This window comes from Macrotis lagotis, chromosome X (genome assembly GCF_037893015.1).
Source record: "Macrotis lagotis isolate mMagLag1 chromosome X, bilby.v1.9.chrom.fasta, whole genome shotgun sequence".
NCBI lineage: Eukaryota > Metazoa > Chordata > Mammalia > Peramelemorphia > Peramelidae > Macrotis > Macrotis lagotis.
The window spans coordinates 344,418,323-344,438,597 of record NC_133666.1 but is presented as its reverse complement, the minus strand read 5'-3'; the positions used below and the strand labels follow the sequence as shown (position 1 = coordinate 344,438,597).

Here is a 20,275-nt window from a genome sequence, read left to right as displayed (position 1 = left end):
ATTATGCTTCTGGAATCTCTCAACCTTTTATTTTTTGAAAACACTAGCTTTTTTACTCCTTCTTACTGACAGACATGATTGATACAATAGCATTTTGAAATGAAATCTGATATAGCAGTAAGTATAAGTATTTAATTAAGAGTCAAAAGATCTAATCCATCTCTCTGTTATTAGGAGTCTTAAAAGACTACATTCTTAGTTCCTTTTTTTATTATTATTATAGTCCAAGATATTGAAACTCCTGAAATCCCAACTTTATCTATTCAGTTTAGTCATAGACCACACATCTAGAGCTGCAAGGGATTTGTAGTTCATCTAACCCAGTCCCTTTCCTTTGCAGATAATACAACAAAATCAAAAAAGACTGTATTAAACTTTTCCAAAATTGCCTAAATATTAAATAAAAGAATCAGGATTTAAAGTAAGATCCTTTGATGAACTTCAACACTCCACTATTCCAATTGTCTTTCTACCAGACATTTTGAATTGAATTTTTTAGTGTCATAGATTTTGAACAAGACAAAGACAAGACTGCTCATTTTTTCCTTAAAGCACATTTTTGTAATCTGAGTGCATATTACCACTATTTGCCACCTAACACTGCAAGTCAAAAAACTTGGAGAAAACTTTATATTTGAATTCTGATTTCACACACTGAATCTTCACTCTGTTTTGCATAAAATTCCTTGGATCTATTTTTGTCATTTAGTCATGTTTGACTCTATGCGATACCATGAATTTTGTCCATGGAGTTTTCTTGGCAAAGATACTAATCAGCCATCTTCTCCAGTGTGTCCTAACTTTACAGTTGAGAAACTGAGACTAATAGGGGTAAAGTGACAGTCACACAACTATTAATATCTGAGGATAAATTTGAACTCAAGTCTTTTTGACTCCAGGCCTGATGTTCTATCCACCTAACACCTATGATTTTATTTTTTTCTTGTTTCTATGACCCTGGTCTAGGAACTTGCAACCTCTTCTTCATGGGGCTTCCTGACTTTAGTGCTATCCTTCTCCAAGTTATCCTTATCTCTAACTAAGGTTGTTTTTGTTGTACCTTGGTTCAACAATGTCCTAAAACTTCACAGTGGTTTTCTATTTTAATATATTTTAGAAGGAACATGGGTAGAAGAGGAGAAAAGAAAAATTAATGGTGACTTCATGGAAAACAGTGTTCCTTAGAATATCCAATGATTGAAATTATTATCGGTCCATAAGTTATATATTTCAATCCATTGTAAAATTAGAAGATTCCTATATAGAGAAAGCAGCTTGAAGAAGTTCATATTTTGTATCTTTTGGTACAAATCTAAGACACACTCATTGTATTTTAAAGCCTTTGCCAATATATCTTGCTTCTTTCATTGTTTTTTTGATTGCCTTAGACCTGTGTTGCTCTTTTTCTAGAGAATATCTTTTTTTAGTTCACTTCCAATAATTTCCTTTTTTTCACTGTTTGCCAAAGCAACCCTATCTATCAAATCCTTTCTGCTTTATAATTTTTACTGTTCCTAAATTCCCCTTTCCTCTGTGTAGCCTTCATGAAGTGATCAGAAAGGAGCTCTTTAACATTTTAAACATGAAATTTCCATTACTCTTTCTTAACTCTAATTCCAAACTTAACCTTGTTTTATCTCTAAAAACAAAATTTCTTTTATTTGTATATGGAATGTATCTCAAGAGCCTTATCCAACTTTTAAGCTTTAATAGCATTGAACCGAACATATGTCCATATGTTATTTAGAATATAAAATCAATACCAAAAAGAAATAGGTCTATAAAATGTCTTTGGATTTTTTAATTAAGGGTTTTAGTGTCATACATACACACATGCACATATACATATAAATATTCACACATAAATGCACACAAATGGACACATGCAAATATACAAAATTTAAGGGAAATCTTATAAGAATATGTGTTATATATTTTATGAATATGAGTGTATTGCATATTACTTCTTTATGTCTTTCCCTGTCCTATAAAATCCTACTTTGAAACAAGTTGAATTCAATCAAATAAATCAATATATTCTTCTTGTCTAAAAACATACATCTCATTTTATACCCATTATCTATCACTTCTCTCAGAGGCAGTATAGTTTATTATCCATCCCCTAAAGTCATCACTGGTAGGTCACTGCACTGATCAGAGTTCTTCATTGTTGGTTTCCTTTACATTATTGCATCATAGCAGAAAGAATTTGCATGTTTCCATTTACTCTGAAACACTTTATTTGAGTCTTCTCAAGTTTCCTTGACTTCTTAATATTCATTATTTTTTGTAGTGAAGTTATACCATGGGTTACCCTTGCTACACAGTGTTATGCATGGTTATACATTGGCATAATAAAAAGAACAAGAGCCTGACAGGAAATCCTAGTTTAAGTCTTATCTCTTCTATAAATTGACTTTTGAGCTTGTTCTTCATTTCTTTGAGACTCAATTTCTTTACTTATAAAATAAGAGCTTAAATAGAATCTAAGGTCCCTATTAACACTTCTATAATTGGATCAGTTGAGTGAATATGTGATAATGATTCCTGTTTTATGCCCACGTGAAGGAATGATGTCTATCTTTTTGACAGGGAATAGCTCAGAAAAGAGAAAAAAAGGTCTTATATTTTGTGTACTATTTGGTAGGCTAGCCTATTCTTCACAGGTCCATGGTAAAAATTTAAATAGTCTCTGCAATATTCCAAAAGCACCTGATTCTATTTCATATTAAATCACTATTAAACTACCTAGAGACTCAGAATTCTAGAACTTAGTCCCTTTACTTTATACTTCAGATTACTAAGTCATAGAAAGGATAATAGTTTTCCAAGTCACACAGTATTTGGAAGAGCCAGCTTTTGATGTCGGATCTTCAGTCTCCAAATCTAGTGATCTTTCTATGCCTCCTCTTTTGTACTAAACAGCCTTCAAACAAGTCAGTAAATTATAGAAAGTCATATTCTCCACCTGAGAACATTGATAGCTGGATTTGAAATATGCAAATTCTGACTTAATGTTGAAATTTTAAAAGTTTCAACTATGAGGAAACTCAGAGGATCCATCAGACGTTGGTTAAAGGTTACTAGGGAGCAAGAGAAGTGCAGTATTTAATGAAGTGGATGGAGTGATGAACACAATTAGGAACAATGGATTTCAAGTCCTTTCCAACACTTACTGGCTGTATGACCTTGAATAAGTCACTTTCTTCTTTTTCGCCATCTGCAATATCAGGTTAATGGTACTTATTACTGCCATCTTATAATGTTGTTTTAAGACTTCTATATGTTGATGTATGTTCTACCTTTTATAAAATTTAAAATGCTATAAAAGTCAGTTTTCATCATCACCATCATCATCATCATCATCATCCTTGATTGAAATACAATCTGAAACTTTAACTCGTCAGTGTATTAAGATCATTGAAAGAGAAATTATAATGCAAGAGCAGAACTTTTCTTAGCTATATTTGTCATTCTAATGTAGTTTGTTTGACATCCCTGTGAGAAATCTATTTTAGATAAAAGGTAATCATAGATAAATGATAATTTAATCAAAATGTCATAGTATATTGAAGGAGGTAAAGAAGAAAAAAACTGTGGTACTAAAAGTAAGGAGCATGTTTAATTTTTCCTATTAATTAAAAAAATTAGATTGTTAGAATAGCTGAACTGGAGAAGACCATGATTTGAACACAGGATAAGAGATGAATTCTAAATGAGTTTTGACTAGCTTCCTCTTCTCAATCCCCTTCTACTTTAAAAAACATATACTTAGAAAGTGAATTCCCAACACAGTCATTTTTCTTGATATTCCCCATGTTCAGGTATCTGTATTTGAAGGTTTGTTTGTTTTTTTCCTTTTACTTGGCTGCATAGGAAGATCAATCCTGCATTGTGAGTTCAGCATTTTCTTCATTGTCTACTGTGCATCACCTTGTCTGTCTGTCCACAGCATGGCAAATGCTACATCTGCCTCGTTCAACATGCAACCACACCAAAGATAAAAAAGCTCCTCCACGTAGAGCATGTCCATGTGTTCAACATCTGGCCCAGTGACGGACAAAGGAGAGGTTGGCAGCCTTCTGTTTCACTTAAACAATTTCCCTTTGTTCTTGGTTTCCCCTGTCACAGATACTGTAATGAACACTTGCTGTGCCCCCCACACATGTTTTGGACAGGCTGGGGTCCATGGGAACGTTGCACTGCCCAGTGTGGGGGTGGGATCCAAGCTCGCCGTAGGACCTGTGAGAATGGGCCTGACTGCCCAGGCTGTAATGTGGTGAGTAGCTCCCTCCCCTCCTCAACCCTCCCAGAAAAGTCCATTGCACATGCAAAAACCCTCAAATGCTCTGTGAATCATCCATTTTTCTCTTTTTAAAAGAAAATTAATTTCGAACGAATATCATTAGACCTTCATCTAAATAACACATGGGATGAAATGTTTGTTAGACAGTTATGCTATCGCTGCTGATAGAAAATTCAGGACACTTACTTTGAGTCAGCACATTAAAGATTGGGGAAATGGGAGGAATTTTTCATGTAATGGACACATACTAAATTTCTGAGTAAAGGATGAAGTTCGTCATTCTGAGGGTTGTCAAAATCTATGGTCCTTTATGTTAGCACACATGGGTGCCAATTCTTAATGAATAAAAGGCAACGCATGCTTTTGTTTTTCCTTCATCTTGGCAGAGTTCTGTTTCCTTTAATGCTCGGAACCCACAAATTAAATCCTCCTTCTAAAAGTACTTTAAACACTTTTCAAAGGGTCACTTGTCCCTCTTCCTGATGAAACTTTCAGGATGTATTGAAGAAATTTAAGGCCTGCTGGTCTTTCAAAATATTTGCCTTTCTCTGGTGCCATTCACCAAAGAAAACCTGTGGCAGAGTCTGTGTTTAAAATTCTCTGAGGTGAAGAAGTTAAACAAGAATGGAACTTGGAAGTTTTCCACATTGATCTTTTCAGTTAATCATATAATACTTACATTCCGTGGTTTGTAAGACTGAGCAATATTTCTGGGCTTCTATATGATCCATTTTCAGTCTAGAGTAAAAATTATACATCACAGGTAGCCTTGGGGAATTCTCCCAGACAGAAAGTGTTATGAGGTGCTTTGTCAGATATTATACCCAACCCAATGAGATTTTGTTTCTAGGATATGTGATTAGATTTCTTCTCCTTCACCTTGGCAAAGATATTGTAGTAATGTTATCAGTTTCTAACACTGACTATACAAATAGTTACTCCTGTGTCTGGCTATAACAGTCTTGGATTCAGTTAATCCTCATTTTTAACTATTCTTAGGAGAGACCATTTTTTTATATCCTTGTGTTTGTTGACTTTTCAAATGCTCCAATTTCACTTAAAACCATTTTTAAAAATGAAGAACTTTCACTCTATAAATTTCAATGCTCTTGGTAGAAGATTTAAGTGTGATAATAAAGTATGTTGTTTATTAAACCTCCATGGCTTGGGGTTTGAGCATGGGAGCTTAGCAACCCTATATCAGAGCTTTCCTCACCAGGAGGGAGCTGTGAGGACAGAGGTAGGGCCAAGTTGATTTGTTTGAATATTCATTCCTGAGAGCTTTGAATCAAGTGGAAATGAGCAACTAAAGAGCACTTTAGGATGTCTTCTAATTGCTTATTGACTTCCACAATTATATTCATAAAATATCTTAATGAAGCTAAGAACATTTCTATCAAGGGAAGAGTTCAGCCTTTCCGTTGTGGTCAGTAGAGTCCTTATGAATATATTGCTTTTCCTTCTCTTTGATTTGATATGTAAATACTGAAATCCTTCCAAAAAGAATTTTAAATCTAGTGATTGATTCTTATAAAAAATCCTATATATTTCAGGGTAAAAATAAAAATGTAATTTATTTCAGAAGATATTTGGGCCCATTTTTCCTAATTTCTGTCTCTATTAAGATAGAATGCTGACTCTAACATCCTGAGATATTTAGGGAGGATAAATGATGGATTTTGCTATTTAGTTCTTTAAAGGTGGTTGATAAATGGATCATTTCAATTAAATTTCTATGTATACATAGGAGAGAAGGAACAAGTTACTGCAACTGATTTGTACATCATATTCAAATTAAGGTGTTATTTTTCTTTTGTTTTTAATCAAGATGGAAAAATAAATTTAGAGAAGGAAGGTCATCAGATATACTTCTCTCATTTTAAGTGTGAGAAAACTGAGGCCCAAAGAATTAACATGTTGTATCCATGGTCACTGAAATAGCAAACTCGCTTTTGAAACTGCTTCTTTGATTTCAAATTGAATATTTTTACCAATGCATCATATTATTCATTGGTCAATTGCAAAATATTGGATTTTAACTATTTTTCTTTCTGAACTCAGGTAAAAATGTATCCTATGGCAATATCATTCAAATGTTGCAGCATTTTGCAGTTTCTTGCATAATATAGTGAAGTTCTAGGATAAATGAATTTCTTCTTGACTTTGAAGTCTAATTAAAACAAATGAAAGTAAAGGAAGAAAATTATGCAAAGGCAACTTGATAAAAGAGGCACAGAAAATACTGATGAAAATAAAATCTTTATGAAACAAAATTGGCCAAATGAATGAAAAGAGAGGGAGAAAACTTACTGAAGAATAGAATTCTTTAAAAATTAAAAATTAAAATTGGCCAGGCAAAATCCATGACTCCATAAGACTTCAAGAAACTTTGAAACAAAGTGAATGCGATGAAAAAATTGAAAAAAAATATTAAATACCTTATTGAAAGAAAAAAAAGGACCTGGGAAATAAGCTGAGAAGTGATAATTTAATAATTATTGGGTGACCAATGACCTGAAAGACAACATATTTCAAGAAATTATCAAGGAAAGTTATCCTGATATCATAGACCTAGATAGTAAAATAGAAGTCACAGCATATGAAAGAAATCCCAAAATGAAAACTGCCAGTAATATCATAGTGGGATTCTTGAGCTCTCAGGTCAGATAGAGAATACTCCAAGAAGCCAGGAAAGAAATTATTTCAATAATATGCCCCAGTCAGAATCACACAAAATTTAGCATTTACCAGGTTATAGGAGCAGAGGGTTAAGAATATAATATTCCAGCTTCTATAAGACTGACTCACCACCTTGTAGTCTTGGCTCCTCTGGTATACATAAAGCACTGTAAAAGTTTGAATTTCTGTTTAGGGAAAGGAAGGAGAGGGTCCTTTTATTTTTAGATGTGAATTGATTTCCTTTCCCCAACAAGAAGATGCCCTGACCCTCTCTTTGGTCTGTGTTTTCAGTTGTTTTCCACAGTCTATATTTTCCTTACTGAAGTTATCATTTAAAACATACTTAATCATACAAGTATTGTCAAAAGCTGGTTTAATGTAAAATGCAAACCTTACTATTGCTCTATACAGACTAATACCCTTAATTTCTGGGAAAAAAAATATGACATTACAGAAGACAAATGAACTGCGATTAAAATGGATTAACTAACATAACCAAATATAATCCTTCAAGGAAGGAAAAAAACATGGATATTCAATGAAATAGAGCCCTTTTGAGCTTACCTGACGAAAAGACAAGGCAAATAGGTATTTTGACTTTCAAATATAAGTTTCAAAAGAAGCATAAAAAAGGTAAACATGAAAGAGAAATCATAAGGTACTCACTCAATATGCTTAAACTGTTAATTTCTATATGGGAAGATGATTTCTACATAAAAACAAAATGCAGGAGTGAATAATGTTGGAATGTAAAAAAAAGTTAGAAAGTCAAAAAGAGGCTTTTGCTTGCAGAGAAAGGGGAAAGGAAAAGGAGAAAGGAGAAAATTATTTCACATTTTAAAAAAGGCACACAAAAAATCTTTTATAGAGGAGGAGAACATGGTTGGGGAGGACAGGCAATGCTTGAACTATACATCTAAATAGTTTAAAAAGGGATCTAGTTAGGTAGCTACACACATATGTGTATATTATATGTGTGTTTATGTGTATATGTGCATACTTAGTTGATAATAGAAGTCTTCTTCAGTAGGGAAGTAGAAAGGGCAGGTGCTGAAAGAAGAGGAAGTGATTAAAGGGCAAGTAGATGAGTGCTCAGAAGCAAAACAGATTTTAGTGGAAGGATAGAGTAAAAAAGGAAGAGAAAGATAAAAAAAAGAAATTAGTAGAGAGAGAAATGCACAGTTATTAACCATAAGTATAGTTGTGAATAGAATGGATTCACTCATATGACAAAAGTAGATAAAATGGGTTAGAGACCAGAATCAAACACTAATTTTTTTCTGGTTTTGTTTCATTTTATTTTGTTCTGTTTTTGTCCGCAAGAAATATAACTGAAGCAGAGAGATATCAACAGTTAAAATAAGGATCTGGAAAAGAATCTTTTATGCTTCACCTGAACAAAAAAAATAAATGAAATAACAATCATAATCTCAGATAAAGCAAAATCAAAAATGGGCCTAATTTAAAGGGACAAGCAGAGAAAGTATAGACTAAAAGGAACCTTTGACAAAATACAATACCTATTCTTACTGAAAACAATAGAAAACACAAGAATCAATAGCACTTTCATTAAAATGATACTCAGTATCTATCTAAAACCAAGAGCAAGCATTATCTGTGAACTTTTAGATTTCCTAATAAGATCAGGAGTGAAGCAAGCATGTCCATTATGACCACTTTCATTCATATTATGCTAGAAATGCTAGAGATAGCAATAAGATAAGAAAAAGAAATGGAAGGAATTAGGACATAAATTGAGGCTGAGCAGAATGAGTAGAATACTGACACTATTACAATATGTTGATGATATGATATTATACTTATAGACTCTAAATCAACTAAAAACTAGCTAAAATAGTTAACAATTCTGGCAAAGCTGCATGATAAAAAATAAACCAACATAAATCATAATTTCTATATATCATCAAAAAAGTCCAGAGCAAGAGATAGAGAAATCCCTTTTAAAATAGCTCTAGACAATATAAAATATTTGGGAATCTACCTGCCCACATAAACTTAGAAGCATTTCTCACATAATTAAAGACACTTTTAAGCACCTGGAAAAGTATTGATTGTTCTTGCATAGGTTTACTAACATAATAAAAATAACAATTATACCTATGTTGATTTACTTATTTGTTGCCATAACAATCAAACTGCTAAAATTATTTTGTAGAGCTAAAAATATAATAAATGCAGCTGGAAAAACAAATGATCAACAACATCAAAGGGAATAATGAAATGAAAATGTGAAGGAAGACTGCCTTCAGTAGTAGTTTTCAAAGCATTGTGGTACTGACTAAAAAATGAAGTGTTAGACCAATGAATGGATTAGAGGAAGTTCACAATACAGAGTGGTCAATTACCATAGTAATTTAGCGTTTGATAAAACCAAAGGTCAAGTTTATGGAACAAGAACCATTTGACAAAAATTGTTGGGAAAAATGAAGACTAAAACTAAGCTTGGGCACCGTCCAACATCTCATACCTTTTACTGAGATAAGAACAAAATGAATACTTGACTTAGACAATGAGGCATATTGAAAACAAATGAAAGCATGGAAAAATGGACCTGTCAGATCTTTGCATTAAAAAGAATTTATGACAGAATGCAAGAGAGGTGGTTAGATGAAGGAAAATAGATAATTGCATGACATTTAAAAAAAAGTTTTCTAAAACAATTAATGACAAGACTAGAAGGAAAATAGGATACCAGGAAAAATTTCTCATCTCAAATATATAGGGAAATGAGGCAAATTTATAAGAATATGAGCTATTCCTCTGTTGACAAATGGTCAAAATAGATGAGTAATCAATTTTTAAAAGAAAAAATCAAAGCTATCAATAGTCACATTTAAAAAATTATCTAAATAACTACTGATTAGAGAAATGCAAATTAAAGCCACCCTGAGATAATACTTCAAATTGATCAATTAACATGACAGAAAACAAAAATGATAAAAACTACAGAGATGTGGGAAAAATTGGAATTGAAATAAATTATTGATGGAGTTGTGAACTAGTTCAATTATTCTGGAGAACAATTTGAAACTATACTAAAAGGGCTATAAAACTGCATTCCCTTTGACCTAGCAATAATATCACTAATAGATCTGTATCCCAAAGAGATGACAGAAAAAGGAAAAAGTACCTATTTGCTTTAAAATATTGCTGCTCTTTTAGGGGACAAAGAATTGGAAATTGAGGGGTGCTCATAAGTTGGGAAGTGGTTGAACATATTATGGTATTTGATTATGAAGGAATATTAATGTGCTATAAAAATTATGAACAGGATGGTTTCCAAAAAATCTGGGTGGATTTTATATAAACTCATACAAAAAGCATTTCACATAGAAACAGCATGATCCAAATCAATTCCAAAAATTATTTCTGCCTCTGAAGTGAATATTGATAAACTCTGGATATGGATTGAAGCATGGTTTTTAAATATTTTTTTAAAAATTTCTAAAATGTTTTATATTATTTTTTCTTTTGCAACTTGCTTCCTTTGGAAATGTTTTGTATGATCTCACATGTCTAATCAAAATCAAATTGCTAGCTTCTTCAAGAAAGGGGGAAGGGATGGCGGAGAGGGAGAGTATTTGGAATTTTTAAAAGAATGTTTAAAAATTTTGCATGCAATTCTAAAATATTTAATGAAATAAAAATAAATTTAAAATAATAGAATTTAACAATCATTTTGAACAATTTTTCTGATATCTTCTTACAGTTAGGGCACTTTTTAAAAATATTAGAATTACTGATTAGTCAAGAGAGCCTTCTCTGCCTTAACTTTTGTCTGCTTCTGGTCCCCTATTAGCATAAAATTTGAACTAAAGAGGAATGTATAGAAATGTACACAAAAAAATAGTAAACATGATGAAAATGCAGGAGTTTTGTTGTACTTAAAGCTGCCACACCAGCTACTACATTATTTTATAGTATCGAAAGTAAATCTGCAATATGTTATCTATTTCTGGTTGCCACATTTTAATAACAATATCAATGTTTTTATGTTTATCCTTCATTCCTGAAGATCGTGACACTAGGGAGGTGATGGTGATGGTGATGCTATGACATGCGCTTGAAGTGAATTTGAGTGAGAGACTAAGTCACCAGGTTCACTTTCTCCTCCAGAGTCATCCTAGGTCCCGTGGGTCCAGTGCATGCAAAGATTTAAGATTAAGTGACTTGCTCAAGGTCATAGAGTTAGTAAGTGTCTGAGGACAAATTGAACTCAGATCTACTGACTCCAAGTCCAATGTGCTATCTATTGAATCACCTAGCTGCTGCTGCTACATTACTACTGCTACTACTATTAATACTGCTGCTGGTACTGCTACTACTACTACTACTACTTGCTACTGCTACTACTACTACTGCTGCTGCTTTTAATGCTACTTCTGCTGTTGCTACTAATGATAACTTGCATTTGTATAGCATTTTAAAGATTTTCAAAATGCTAAAAATTATCTCATTTTATTTTTTTACAATAATGAATGAGCTTAAATTGTACCATGAAGATTGAATCAAAGTATATACTTAGCTTAAAAGAAAGCATGTGATGGACATACTTCAGGTGATGAAAAAAACCTGTCTTCAGATTTCAAAATAACATCTGGAAAAGGGCATTTGCTTAGTATTTAGGTGAAGAATTAGGAGAATTGTTAAAAGCTGAAAATGGACAAATTTCTGCTCAGTGAAAGAAAAGCTTTATAAGAATTAGAATTACATTTAACTAGAATGAAATATAAATAGATCCCAATTAGAGTGATTAAATATATTAATAAAGTATTTCATTATTCAGATTCTCATTTCATCTTTATTTTGGTCTGAAAACAGTGATACTATTCAGGGAATTAACTATTCTCACTAATGAAGCTCAACAGATGTTCAGATTTTTTTTTCAGGTTTCCAGGGACCTCAATATCCAGTCGGATAACCACCTTGTAAGTGGTCATCTGCACTACTTAAAGCACTCTCAGAAACGGGAACCCACCACCATTTTAATGTATTGTACTCCCAGAGGATTTTGAACTAAGACTGAATGTCCATATTTATAAATATGGTAGATAATTTTGGAGCTGTTATGGACTGAATAATATTGAATTTCTTTTCAGCCCTGGAATTATTAGTTCATAAGTTGACTGCATGGAATTCTAATCATCTTCTGCCTTTACTCTATTCTTCCTCTCACCTAGTTTACCAGTCATATGCACATTCCTATTTTGAATTTTTTTTTTGTGCAATGAAGTAGGGTCTATACCAAAGTTGACCTTTTTGCTCAGAGATATTTAATGGGGACTTCTTTCCCATATTAATTTTCAAGATTTATTTATATCTACTGAAGTTTTCAGAAAATGTGCTATTAATTAGTATTTTTAATTTTTAATACAATGATTATCAAATACAGGCATATATATTTCACATATTTGAGACAATTAAAACTAAAGCATAGTTTCCTTCAGCATTTACCCATAGAATTGAATTATCTGCAATGTCATGTTTCCAAATTCACTTCACTACAAGAATCTATTATTTTCACCAAATGTATACAGTACCCCTCAACCTCTCCATACTTTAGTAATAACTTAATGTGATATTGCAATCAAAAGAATCAACACCTTCATATACACCAGTGGCCAGACCCCTGATAATGTTTCTTTATATTTTAGTCAAGTAATCTTTCTTTGGGTGCCAAAACATATACTCAAACAAGTCTAGCCTTTCACCAAAAAGACTTAACAGATATTTAGGACCTGACCCAAATCTGTGCTTCAGAGTCAGAATTTTCAGGAATCCAGTGTCTCCTCTGTACTATAATGAAATCTTTGAGAGGTCTTAAATGGAGTGGAGGAGTTTTATGATATACTGGCAATATGCAAAATGCTGGGACCACCTCTTCATTTATCCTATTTTGGCTAAACATAAGCTACTTAGCAGATAACAGATTAGGAAGAACTTTTATCATCTCTGGTACTTAAAATTAACAAACTTATGCTTGGCAGTACAACACGAGAGCTTTCAGGCCACTAGGGGAGGCAATAACTTTCACTCATCTTTCTTGTTCTCAACTGTTCCCAAAGTTCTGGAGACATAAAGGTATATAGATACCTAATTTTGAGATGTCTTACTGATTTCTAAATTTTCACCAAACTTTTTCCTTTCAAATTTTTGCTCTCTGACAATATAATATTATAGCGAATTTATAATATAAAACTTTATTACTATAGATTTATAACTTTGTTACTGCTTTATTACTACTTCAATAGGCAAAATATAATGAACATTTCAAGTAATTATTTATATATTTATCATATATGTTGGCAGAAAGAAGAAATGGAGGCAGCTAGTTGGTGCACTGGATAGAGCACTGGCCCTGGAGTCAGGAGAATCTGAGTTCAAATTTGACCTTGACTTAAAAATTGCCTAGCTTTGTGACCTTGAGTCGGTCACTTAGCCCCATTGCCTTAAATAAATTAAAAAGAAGAAAAATGGAGAGCAGTTTTTCAGAAATGATTCTATACACCAATTGTATATATGCATGCATGTGTGTATGTATGTATGTTTAAGTATGTCTTAAAGAAGTATTTATTCCCTTTAGTCCAACAAGTGATATGAAAATAGTAGAATTACCAAGACATAGAATTTTTAAGCTGGAAGATATCTTGGCAATCATTTCTTCCAATCCCCTCCGTTCATAGATGGGTAAATAGTTGATTAACTGAGTTGAACTAGTATTTTTTTAAATTTAAATTTGGATAATTTGACATAATCTAAATGTTTTATTTTTTGTTTGCTTGCATACACTCATGTTGTTGTGTACATAATTAGAGTTTAAAATTGTTGGTCAAGGACAAACTTAAAACAAAACAAATTTGAAAGATTTATTTAGAAATATTATTCTTTTTAAATTGAAGTATTTTAATCACATTGTTTAAGATAATATTTTCAGAATCAAAATATTTTTCTTCCTTCTGTTTATCCCAAAGGATATTTCAAGGAACAGACATTGTTTTTCTCACATCACTGGTTACTCATTCACACCCTCAAACTATTACATTATTATGATAAGGTTCACTCAGTCAGCAATGACAAAACTGCCAGCCATGAATTAGAAAATATTTTGGAAATGAATTCAATGATTTTAAAATCTTTTTTCTGAAAATTTGTCTAAAGTTATATCATTGGAAAAAAACCACTAAAACTTTATTTTATATAAGCAAAATTGCTTCTGAATTGAGAGAGCTATGTCAAAGTTTTCCACAAAGGTTTGACTAATTTGCTTACACAGAGACATTAAATATAATCCAAAAAGAAACATAATTTAGTATTTCAAAGACTGTATCACATTATGTAATTTCACAAAAACTGTGAAAAATACATAATTAAAGACTGTGATCAAAGACATCAACATGGAATCCAAGTTAAATTTAAATCTTCACAATACATGAGAAATATACCACATAGACTCTTAAAGATCAATAAGAAAAACTTTAAAATCAATACACTCAACCAAAGAGATTCCATTAAATAAAGTTAGTGTAATGAGCTTAAATTGTCTCAGGCCATAGAGTATTCTCTGAAAAAATTTAGAATGGATTCAAGCCTTGCAACAGATAGCTTTAAGTTGATTACAAGTCAAATATAGTAAGTATAAAGTAAAGATTGAAATACATGGATTACAGAAATTAGTATTCAATGTATCATGCAAAAGTCAGATATTAAAATGACATCATTTTAGCTATTTAGTTGTCTTAAAACTCTATTGTAAGGGGCAGCTAGGTGGTACAGTAGATAGAACGCTGGCCCTGGAGTCAGCAGTACCTGAATTCAAATCTGGTATCAGAAACTTAATTACCTAATTGTGTGGTCTTGGGCAAGTCACTTAACCCCATTTACCTTGCAAAAATATTTTTAAAAACTCTATTGTAGTAACTAAAAAGAACACATATTCACGGCAGACATAACTTCAACTAAAGAATATAACATTAAACAGCCTACTTTTGGAAAGACATTCTAATAGAATAAAGCTAATGGATTAAGTTGAGATAGATTGATACAATTTATGAATTTTACCTTTGTTATAATAGTGTAGCATAATGAAGTTTAAGTCATTATTGAAGTTCCAAAGCATAGTCAAGTTTTGTTATAATGCATAATATATATATATATATATATATATATTTATATATTTATATATTTATATATATATATATAAGACTTTGGATAAGTCACTAAATTAGTAACCTAAGAAATTCATTAAATCTGTACTTACTGCAGAGTTATAAATCTGTAATAGCTGGAAAATGTTTCATTATTGATATTTCACCACAGCAATGAAATTATAGTTCCATTCCCCTTCTCTCAATCAAAGAAAAAAAAATAAGTGCTGCCAAATATTCTTCATTTTGATACATAACTGTAACTAATGAATCAGGGATCTGAGATTAAATTTAGACTATGCGATATTTTAATTTTGTTTTACTGGATAAAGTAAAAATACCATTCTTTTTTCAAGTGGTCTGAATTTTATATCATAGACATAGCTGCCTATTCTTAAGAATTGCATTTTTAATTTTAATTTGAATCAAATTCTGACATATACATTTCCTTGAAATATTTTATTTCAATATTTTTATGTAAGTATAAAGATTGAAATACATGGATTACAGAAATTAGTATTCAATGTATCATGCAAAAGCCAGACATTAAAATGACAAATCATTTTAGCTATTTAGTTGTTTTAAAACTCTATTGTAAGGGGCAGCTAGGTGGCGCAGTAGATAGAACATCCTTTCAAAAATTGCTTTTGACAGAACCCTATTGATATTTTCAAACAAATGGGGGAAATTAATTTTTTTTCAAGATTTAGATCTAAAATGAAATTTGTCTGGTGCCCAGAGAATAGTCATTTAAATCCACAATATTGGTTTAAAAGAGCAAATGTTACCAGTTACTTCCTTCTAAACAAGCATGCCGGTTGCAACACTGCATTTGATGAGCAGAAAAATGTTATAACATTTTCATTGTTGACTAATAATAAAAAATTCAACTCTTTTACCTTATACATATTTGAGAAGTGGAATAAAGCTTCTGAATTGAAGTGTTTTCCATATGGAATTTAATTTTCTTCTTGTAATTTATTTTCCTCAGGTATTTAAGAAACATTTAAGTTAAATTCATTGAAAATATTGAAATTAGCTATTGAATACATGAATCATATACTGAAGACTGGATAGATTTTATAGGTAGTGAATCCAATATCCTGTTTTGCAGATAAGAAAGCTGAGGTATGGAGAAGTTGTTACAATTAGAATCATATAGCTTGTGTCTCAAGCAGAATTTGAATCCAAATTTTTCTGACTTCAAGTTCAAAGTCCTGTCTGATATTCTTCAGTTACCTCTTACTTAATTCCTTAAGGGTTGTAATATATTTTTGAAAGACTGAAGTAGTGAATTATCACTGAAACAATCTATAAATGATTAAATGCCCAGAGAGTTTATAATACTGTTAGTAATAAATTTGTTAGTGTTAAATCTTTCATGTTTCCAATTCTCCTACTATACTTACCATCAACTTCTAGAGATCCCCTTCACTTGTCATTATATAGGAATGGGGAGGAGATTCTTTATTGATTAAATGATAGATAATTCCACATTTCCCTACTTTACCAATGATTTATTCTATTCTTAGCCTGTCAATGCAGGTCAGTTCAACAAACATTTCTTAAAAATGTATTCTGCATTAGGTTTAATGCCAGATGGTATTGAAATAAAAAAGGAATGCCATCTTTCTTTACTTATACCTGTCAAAACAATTATAATCTGCAAAGTTTACCTCATATACTACCTCCTCTATAAATGGTTTTATGATTTCCCTCCAGCCTCCATTCAAAAGTTTCAGCAGTCTTCTCTGTCTATTCTTCCAGTTTTTTTCCTTTCTGATAGGTTCCTGAGGTCTTTAGCCTTCACTTACTGCTTTCCCCAATCCTAGCCTTATATATTATCTGCATACATGTTGTAGCATGCTCCACTCTAAAAGCAGAAACATTGTCCTTTTATCTATTTTTGTTTTTAATTCATTGCCAGGCATGTTTACCCCATTCCTGGAACTATGTTTCTCCTCAGCTCTGCTTCCTCGCTTCCCTGGGTATTCATCAGGTTTCAAAATTATACATTTTTCTAATTCACTAAAATACTTTTTGATAATTTAATTTGTAAGGCATAGAATTAGTTTAGGCAAAGTTGTCATTTCTATTGTATTGACTGTTTGCCACGTGAAAAATGAATATTTCTCCAACTATTTAAATCTGATTTTATTTGTACTTTTTTATAATTTTGTTTATAGAGTTCCTGAATTTGTTTAGTAGGTATACTCCTAAGTATTTTATACTGTTTAGAGTTATTTTGCATGGGTATCTTTTATTCTCTCTCTCTCTCTTTTTTGCAGAGTTTTCTTTTTTTCTGTTTTAGATAGATATTCTTTATTATTTTAAGGAAAACTCCATTTAGTCTTAAACATTCTAGAGTTTTTTTCTCTTTCTTTATTTATTTTTTATTCTCATTTTGTACAGATGTTTTTTTAACTTAATAAAATATACTTTTTTACAAGTAAACAAAATACCCCTCTCCCCATGAATATAGATAGACTTGCTTGGGCAAAAAAGTAAAGGGGAGAGAAAAAAATTAAAATTAAAAAAATAATAGTAATAATTGTAGCTATGGCCAGGTGGAGCAATGGACGAAGCACCAGCCCTGGAGCCACGAGCACCCGAGTCCATATCCAGCCTCATAAACCCAATAATCACCCAGCCATGTGCAATGCAAGCCACCCGATCCCCACTGCCCTGCAAAAAACCAAAAAGAAGGAAAAAAAGACCCCAAATAAAATAAAATAGTAATAATAGTAGGGGTGGCTGGGTGTTAGAGCATTGGCCCTTGAGCCAGGAGCACCTGGGTCCGAATCCAGCCTCAGACAAGCAAAGATCACCCTGCTATGTGGCCCCAGGCAGGCCATCCAGCCCCACTTGCCCTGCACCCTCCCCCAAATAATAATAACAAAAAATGTGCTTCAGTCTTTGTTCCAACACCATCAACTCTGTCATGGGTGGATCACATTCTTTATGATAAGTCCATTACAAAAGCTACTTCCATATTTTTCCAACATTGCCATTGCTGATCTCAACTCCCTCCTTTCTTATTTCTCCACTACCATGTACTATATTTCCTCTCTCCTTTCACTCTGATTCTGCTGTAGGGTCGCTGAGTGGCGCAGCAGACAGATCCCTGGTCCTGGAGCCAAGAAGCCCTGAGCCCCCATACCACCCCTTAGGCCCAGAACCCACCTGGCCCTATGGTCCTGGGCAGGCCATCCAATCCCAGCCGTTTGCAAGAAGTAAAAAAGAAAATGTGTTATATCTGACTACTGTCCCCCCATGGTCCATCCTCTCCTCCTTTATTCACATCCCCACCCCTTGCCCCTGCACCCCCCTCCTTCTTACTCCAGTTGTCTATACCCCATTGAGTATATTTGCTCTTTCCTCTCCTAGCCATCTCTGATGAGAGCAAAGGTTCCCTCATTCCCCCTTGCCTCCCCCCTTCCATATCATTGCAATAGCTCATTGTAAAAAAAAAAAATCTTATTATGTGAAATATCTTGGACTATTCCCCCTCTCCTTTTTCTTTCTCCCATTCCATTTCCCTTTTTTTCTATTGAATCCATTTTTATACCATATTTTATCTTTGAATTCAGCTTTCTCCTGTGCTTCAATTATAAAAGTTCCCTCTACCTGCTCTATTAACTGAGATGGTTCATATGAATATTATCAGTATCATTTTTCTATACATGCTGTTCATCCTCATTAAGTCCCTCATATTTCCCCCCTCTCCTCCAATCTCCATGCTTCACCTGAGTCCTGTATCTGAAGATCAAACCTTCTGTTCAGCTCTGGCCATTCCAAAAGGAACCTTTGAAATTCCCGTGGTTCATTAAAAGTCCATCTTTTTCCCTGGAAGAGGACATTCAGCCTTGCTGGGTAGTTCATTCTTGGCTGCATTCTAAGCTCTTCTGCCTTCCGGTATATTGTATTCCAAGCCCTATGAGTTTCCAGTGTAGTTGCTGCTAAGTCCTGTGTGATCCTGACTGCAGCTCCACGATATTTGAACTGTGTCCTTCTGGCTGCTTGTAATATTTTCTCTTTGACTTGGGAGTTCTGGAACTTGGCTATAATATTCCTGGGGGTTGGTTTTGGGGGATCTTTTTCTCGGGGGGATCGGTGGATTCTCTCCATTTCTATTTTGCCCTCTGCTTCTAGAATATCAGGGCAATTTTCCTGTAGTAATTCTTTGAAAATGATGTCAAGGCTCTTTTCCTGATCATGACTTTCAGGTATTCCAATAATTTTCAAATTATCTTTCCTAAGTCTGTTTTCCATATCACTTGTTTTTTCAATGAGATATTTCACATTTTCTTCTAATTTTTCATTTTTTTGGTTTTGAAGTATTGATTCCTGATTTCTGGTAAATTCATCAATCTCCCTGAATTCTATTCTTTGTCTGAAGGATTTTTTCTCCTCAGAGAGTTTTCTTCTTTCTTTTTCCATCTGGCCAATTTTGCTTTTTAAAGCATTCTTCTCCTCTATAACTTTTTGAACTGTTTTATCCGTTTGACCTAAGCTGTTTTTTAGCATGCTATTTTCTCCAGAATTTTTTTTGGATTTCCTTGACTAAGCTGCTGACTTCATTTTCATGTTTTTCCTGCATCTCTCTTTTCCCAGCGTTTCTTCCAACTCCCTCATTTGATTTTCAAAGTCTTTTTTGAGCTCTATCATAGCCTGAGCCCAATTTCTGTTTGTTTTTTTTTTTTTTTTTTTTTTTGGAGTCTTTAGATGCAGGAGCTTGTGCTTCCTCATCTTCAGACTGAGTATTTTGATCCTTGGGCTCATTTGCAAAATATTTCTCAATGGTCTTCCTCTTGTTTCTTTGCCTGTTTCTTTTCCCAGCCTAAGCCTGTTTTTTGGGGTGCTTCCTGAGCTTTTGGGACACTCCCACAAGGGTCTCAGTGTGTGAGATTCAGTCCTCCCTCCTGGTCTGTGAATGACCATAAGCGCCCCCCTCTGCCACAGGGCCGAGGTGGGGGGGCCCTGTTGTTCTATGGGGGGGGCCTAGACTGGGATCAGGATCTGAATGTGTTCAGAGCCCCAGAATCCTGTTCCAGGGACGGAGGACAGAGCTCTGCAGTCTCTCTCTCTTCACTCCCCTCCCTCAGCTCAATGGGCTCATGCCCTG

The 20,275-nt window shown here is 33.2% G+C and overlaps 1 protein-coding gene across 3 annotated transcripts in view; it reads left to right on the top strand.

The window, feature by feature from the left end:
- SEMA5A (semaphorin 5A) overlaps positions 1–20,275 on the top strand; it is a 712,145-nt gene that overhangs the window by 552,139 nt on the left and 139,731 nt on the right. For all 3 annotated transcript variants that reach the window (XM_074208091.1, XM_074208090.1, XM_074208089.1), the window contains one exon: positions 4,132–4,279. In XM_074208091.1, coding sequence (XP_074064192.1) covers positions 4,132–4,279 — 148 coding nt within the window. The remainder of the gene's footprint in view (positions 1–4,131; positions 4,280–20,275) is intronic.